The 7,500-nt window shown below is 38.5% G+C and overlaps 1 protein-coding gene across 1 annotated transcript in view; it reads left to right on the plus strand.

The window, feature by feature from the left end:
• The window catches only part of grk5l (G protein-coupled receptor kinase 5 like), a 45,758-nt gene that overhangs the window by 24,075 nt on the left and 14,183 nt on the right, over positions 1–7,500 (plus strand). The window contains exons 2-3 of the mRNA XM_046871985.1: positions 2,231–2,326; positions 5,272–5,384. Of these exons, the coding sequence (XP_046727941.1) occupies positions 2,231–2,326; positions 5,272–5,384 (209 nt within the window). The remainder of the gene's footprint in view (positions 1–2,230; positions 2,327–5,271; positions 5,385–7,500) is intronic.

Genomic DNA, 7,500 nt, shown 5'->3' on the forward strand with positions numbered 1-7,500 from the left:
TGTATATATTAGATAAGATAAGATCATATTAATAAATAAAAAGGTTTGTGTAGGCAGTTTTGTTTTAATATTTTGTAAAAATGTATTTTTGGTGATTATTTTTTAAATTAATTGTAACAAAAGCTATTGTGCCTTAAAGCAGAAACGTAGCGTCGCTTTAATCCGTGACAATAAGGTGATTAGTTGAGCTTAGACAGCGTGGACAGCGTGTCACTTCCTGTTCAAATGCATTTATATGGAAAAACAGTGTATAAATAAGTGTGTGTGTGTGTGTGTGTGTGTGTGTGTGAGAGAGAGAGATACGGACTTATTTGCATGTGGTTTGAATGTTGTATAAAACAAGCCTCATACTATCATTATGCAAAACTCAGATGAAAGAGGTGCGATTTCCTGCCACGCCACCATGTGACCGATTTACATCATTTTTATTCCAGATAACTCGAGTAGTGTACCACGAGCGTTCAGTAACTCAAGAACAATAGGTTTATACACTATATTTACAAATGTTTGTGGACACCCGAATGTAAGTTTGGTTTGTGCTTCATTTTTGAACATCTCATTCCACATTTAGTCTCCATGTGCTGTTATAATAAGATCCATTCTTCTGGGAAGATGTTCCACTGGATTTTATAAAGATTTGTGCTTATTCAGTTACAAGAGTGTTAGTATGATGTAAGATACTGATGTAGGTGAGGTGAAGAAGCCTGAAGTGCAGTCAGTGTGAAACATTCATCCTATAACAGTTGGAGCTCTATAGGAGGAGATCTTCCAGATCTTCCAAACCATGGAAAGCAGATATTCACATATTCACAGAGATGGATTTGTGCACAGGGGCATTGCTGGAACAGGTTTGGGTCTACTAGTTCAAGTGAAAGGAAAATGTTATGCTTTCCAAAGACATCTGATACAACTGTTTATCTCCAAGTTTGTGGGAACAGTTTGTGAAAGAACCACATATGGGTGGAAATGTCAGGTACAACTGGGAGATCCTGGTCCATCAGGCTCTGACATTACTATTATTGAGTTTGGGGGTGGTTATGGTGTTGTCCACAACTAGTTTTGGAAGAAGATAATGACCCCAAGCCCCTCCCCTTGTTCCCCATTTCTTTTACTTCCTATTCAGAGATGGTGTCTGGGGTCACAACCATAAAACTCCTTAAAAGTTACTGACAAACGAGGAGCATTTGCTATTACAGACACATGCTAGCTCTTCTTTTCCTTTTACAGGGTGCCATTATTTTTGTGCTCAGTAAGCGCAGAGTCTGATAGGTCTCACAGAGTTTCACTGAATATTTATTACTTTTCTGTATAATTAACGGGTTTAAATTCAGCAGCATTTGTGAATGAAATAACAGGAACAGTCAGGATTCATAAAATTTAACAAACTAATTAAGAAAGCGTAATTATTTTAATACAGAGTTTATTTACGAATAAATATATTTAACGTTTTTAATATTATGATGTATTTTTAAACCGATAATTTCATCGTCCTTACTTTTGCTATGAATAAGAGCAGGACTCATGTAAGAGGACGGGGAAGCTTTTTAAATACACACACACACACACACACACACACACACTTACACTCGCACTGTACCCAACTCCTGCCAGGACCGAATGACGTACCACATTATACATCCCTTTGGAAAACTCCAAACCCTCACTGTCCTGGAAATCCGCGTCAATCGGGCCGCGCTCCAATCCACATGCGGGAACATCTCAACTCTCCCTGCTCGAGTCTCTTTCCTCTAACGGAACCAGGATTCAGCAGAAGATTATACGCTGTCAGTTTGAAATCCGGGGTTATTTGGTATTGTTTTAACCTCTGTGTGTGTGTGTGTGTGTGTGTGTGTGTGTGTGTGTGTGTGTTGAAAACTCGGAATCTCTCCGAGGAGGTGCACAGAGATTTTCTTGTGAAAGCAGCTCTCTCCTCATGGGAGTGTGTGCATATTTTAGCCGTGTGCTGACGCAAGAAATGACTCTTGCTCTGTTTAACTAGGGCTTTTACACACACACACACACACACACACACACATGAACACATGCAAGGTAGCAGATGCAGAGAACATTTCCATATGGTGAATCAGATTTTACTGACCATACCCACCTGTGTTCGAGAAATAAACACACACACACACACACACACACAGCAGCCTCCTTTTCATGACTTGTTAATGAATTACCTAATTAGAAACAGCACTAATAGTCTCTCTTTCTCTCGGTGACGCAGGTGGAGGAGGAAAGCGGAAAGGGAGGAGTAAAAAATGGAGGGAGATCCTTCGCTTCCCCCACATCAGCCAGTGCATGGAGCTGAGCAAAACCATCGGTACAGTAAAACTCAGTACCCTAAAGTACCTTCAGTACAGTTACACACTTCACCTTCAGTACAGTTACACACTTCACCTTCAGTACTGTTACACTTTACCTTCAGTACAGTTACACACTTCACCTTCAGTACAGTTACACACTTTACCTTCAGTACAGTTACACACTTCACCTTCAGTACTGTTACACACTTTCATTTCAGTACAGTTACACACTTCACCTTCAGTACAGTTACACACTTCACCTTCAGTACTGTTACACACTTTACCTTCAGTACTGTTACACACTTTACCTTCAGTACTGTTACACACTTCACCTTCAGTACAGTTACACACTTTATCTTCAGTACAGTTACACACTTCACCTTCAGTACAGTTACACACTTTACCTTCAGTACAGTTACACTTCACCTTCAGTGCAGTTACACACTTCACCTTCAGTACAGTTACACACTTTACCTTCAGTACAGTTACACACTTCACCTTCAGTACTGTTACACACTTTCATTTCAGTACAGTTACACACTTCACCTTCAGTACAGTTACACACTTCACCTTCAGTACTGTTACACACTTTACCTTCAGTACTGTTACACACTTTACCTTCAGTACTGTTACACACTTCACCTTCAGTACAGTTACACACTTTATCTTCAGTACAGTTACACACTTCACCTTCAGTACAGTTACACACTTTACCTTCAGTACAGTTACACTTCACCTTCAGTGCAGTTACACACTTCACCTTCAGTACAGTTACACACCTTCATTACAGTTACACACTTCACCTTCAGTACAGTTACACACTTCATTACAGTTACACACTTACCTTCAGTACAGTTACACCTTCATTACAGTTACACACTTCACCTTCAGTACAGTTACACACTTTCATTTAAGTACAGTTACACACTTCACCTTCAGTACAGTTACACACTTCACCTTCAGTACAGTTACACACTTTCATTTCAGTACAGTTACACACTTCACCTTCAGTACAGTTACACTTCACCTTCAGTACAGTTACACACTTCACCTTCAGTACTGTTACACACTTTACCTTCAGTACAGTTACACTTCACCTTCAGTACAGTTACACACTTCACCTTCAGTACTGTTACACACTTTACCTTCAGTACAGTTACACACTTCACCTTCAGTACAGTTACACACTTTCATTTCAGTATAGTTACACACTTCACCTTCAGTACAGTTACACACCTTCATTACAGTTACACACTTCACCTTCAGTACTGTTACACACTTTACCTTCAGTACAGTTACACTTCACCTTCAGTACAGTTACACACCTTCATTACAGTTACACACTTCACCTTCAGTACAGTTACACACTTCACCTTCAGTACAGTTACACTTCACCTTCAGTACAGTTACACACTTCACCTTCATTACAGTTACACACTTACCTTCAGTACAGTTACACCTTCATTACAGTTACACACTTCACCTTCAGTACAGTTACACTTCACCTTCAGTACAGTTACACTTCACCTTCAGTACAGTTACACACTTCACCTTCAGTACAGTTACACACCTTCATTACAGTTACACACTTCACCTTCAGTACAGTTAAACACTTTCATTTCAGTACAGTTACACACTTTACCTTCAGTACAGTTACACACTTCACCTTCAGTACAGTTACACACTTTACCTTCAGTACAGTTACACACTTCACCTTCATTACAGTTACACACACCTTCAGTACAGTTACACACTTCACCTTCAGTACTGTTACACACTTTACCTTCAGTACTGTTACACACTTTACCTTCAGTACTGTTACACACTTCACCTTCAGTACAGTTACACACTTTATCTTCAGTACAGTTACACACTTCACCTTCAGTACAGTTACACACTTTACCTTCAGTACAGTTACACACTTCACCTTCAGTACAGTTACACACTTTCATTTCAGTACAGTTACACACTTCACCTTCAGTACAGTTACACACTTCACCTTCAGTACAGTTACACACTTTCATTTAAGTACAGTTACACACTTCACCTTCAGTACAGTTACACACTTCACCTTCAGTACAGTTACACACTTTCATTTCAGTACAGTTACACACTTCACCTTCAGTACAGTTACACACTTCACCTTCAGTACAGTTACACACTTCACCTTCAGTACAGTTACACACTTTACCTTCAGTACAGTTACACACTTCACCTTCAGTACAGTTACACACTTCACCTTCAGTACAGTTACACACTTTCATTTCAGTATAGTTACACACTTCACCTTCAGTACAGTTACACACCTTCATTACAGTTACACACTTCACCTTCAGTACTGTTACACACTTTACCTTCAGTACAGTTACACACTTCACCTTCAGTACAGTTACACACTTCACCTTTAGTACAGTTACACACTTTCATTTCAGTACAGTTACACACTTCACCTTCAGTACAGTTACACACTTCACCTTCAGTACTGTTACACACTTTTTACCTTCAGTACAGTTACACACTTCACCTTCAGTACAGTTACACACTTCACCTTCAGTACAGTTACACACCTTCATTACAGTTACACACTTCACCTTCAGTACAGTTACACACCTTCATTACAGTTACACACTTCACCTTCAGTACAGTTAAACACTTTCATTTCAGTACAGTTACACACTTTACCTTCAGTACAGTTACACACTTCACCTTCATTACAGTTACACACTTTACCTTCAGTACAGTTACACACTTTACCTTCAGTACAGTTACACACTTCACCTTCAGTACAGTTACACACTTTACCTTCAGTACAGTTTTGTACTTTACCTTTACACTTTGTTACTTTAAGTCTAGTATGTACTTGTTGCTACAAAAAGTGTGTGTGTGTGTGTGTGTGTGTGTGTGTGTGTGTGTGTGTGTGTGTGTGTGTGTGTTTATATATACGTGTGTTTGTGTGTTTTAGAGAGGGATTACTTGAGCCTGTGTGAGAAGCAGCCTATTGGAAGATTGCTGTTTCGCCTCTACTGTGAGACCAGACCAGAGCTGCTGAGATGCATACATCTGCTGGATGCCATGGTATATACACACACTCACTCTCACACATACACACACTCTCTCACACGCACACACACAGGCCGATGATGTCACTTCATCATTTACGGTTTATCAGAACAGACGCAACCACAGAAAGAAGCATCCCGTGGGTCCAGTTCCAAGGATTATGAGACTCTGAGTTGGTCAAACTGAAAGCTTAAGACCTTTAGCTCTGAACTGAAGCTGAACTTCAGCAGGAAACTACAGTATGAATTAAAAAATGTTGCCCCAAAGGCTGATTCTCTAATAAAAGTGCTTCAGGTTTTAGCCTTCATTTCTGTCTGACTGACAAACTCTTTAAGTTCACTTCAAGTTCAGGTCGAGAGCTCTTCACCAGCTGCCTCCGTTAACCCTTTCCTGCCCCAAATTACATGCAGTACATGGAGAGAAGAAAAGTGGGAAAAGATGTCTTCTAAACCTGATCAATAATAATATAAAAAAATTATTGAGTTTATTAAAATTTTTTGTTCAATTGATTCCATAATTTTTAGCTGAAATTGCAAATATTTTCTCAGCACTTGTGTTTTAATTAATGATTAAATAATGATTTTATTTATTTAAATATTTGGATATAAAAAACATTAAAGCCAAAAAATCCTTTAAAAAAACCTTACATACTTTTTTCCCAATTATAAAAATATAAATCTGAATAAATATCCCATATGAAAACATATAAATTTGTTATTGGGTGGAATTTGCTGTGGAGTTCCAGGTCCATCCTGCCTCCACTTTTTTACACGGTGTATTTATTTAAACATTAAACACAATCTTTGCTAATGCTAGCTAGCTTGTGTTTTTTGCTATGTGCAAAAATAAGCTAGTTAGCATTAATCGGTGGGGTTCTAGCAGCCGGTGTAGTATAGCTAGCTCCATGTATCAATAATAAGGTATTAAAAACTGTTAACTTAATCCCAATTTTTCACGTTTTAATTCACGTCCCAGACATCAGGGCTGTAGCTAAGTATTAGCTAACATCGGAATGTGGACAGGATCCTCAGGAGACCTGAGGGGACCACAGTGGTATTTGTCACCGGATATTTCTCAGACTCCCTTCCTCCTTCATGTTATCCTCCTACATTGCTATCTCAGAGGGAGTCCCAAACACACACACACACCCACACACACCCACGGGAAGCCATGTGGTCACGGTGAAAGAGAACATTGTCTGTTCTGTCCAAAAAAAACACACACTCATTACCCCCTCAATTCTCAGGAACCCCCTCAAACCTTCGTCTAGACGCAAAGACGAAACACACACCCAGCTAATGTGTCTGGGTCATGCTGAAGATGTCAGCTAGCAGCTAGATGAATTTTATTTTGTGTATAGGGAAATAATGTTTATACTTAAACTGAAGCTAACGCTAATTCACACTTGTGTCTCAGTGTGTTCATGAGAATGTAAAAACAAATCCAGTGTGATTGAACTTTTCCAGCACCAAATGTAAAAAATGTTTTATTTATTTGTTAACCTCCAGACGATAGGTTAGCATGTAACGCTAAGTATAATTTTAATTCGTTCTATTTCAGTGGTGTTTTTATTTACAAAGCAATCATTTCTGAGGTAGATTTTGATGTTCAACAGACTCCTGATTTGTTTTTATTATAACATTGCTTTTAGCTTGTAAAGAACATAACATTTGCCAAAAATAAACATTTAATGAGCTACAAGGCTAAATGGTTCATGGAAATCCTTTGATTTTTTTGTCTTTAACAAACACATCTGGTGTAAACGATCACGTATCATTTTACATTTAATTTTAAATATGTAGCTTGTTTGTGCTCAGATTCTTTTCTGTAATCACAGGTTTCCCTTTAAGGGTAAGTTGGAGTAGGTTTGTTGTGATATCCTTGATGTTTGATTTAGTTTCTGTAAGATCGAGTAACAGAAACGTGTTAGCTTGCTAGTTCGGGTTTCATGTTCAGGTCGGGTTTCCCCAAACTTTTGTCACATTTTCGTTTCATAAACAGTTTTTTTCAATTCAATTTTTAGTTTAATGAAGTGTTCCTCATATTTACATGCTAACACATGCTAACACATGCAATGCAAACACATATGCCTATATGTAGCTGTTAGCATTTAGGGATTTCTTTTCTCTTT

The sequence above is a fragment of the Silurus meridionalis genome, chromosome 17, assembly GCF_014805685.1.
Source record: "Silurus meridionalis isolate SWU-2019-XX chromosome 17, ASM1480568v1, whole genome shotgun sequence".
NCBI lineage: Eukaryota > Metazoa > Chordata > Actinopteri > Siluriformes > Siluridae > Silurus > Silurus meridionalis.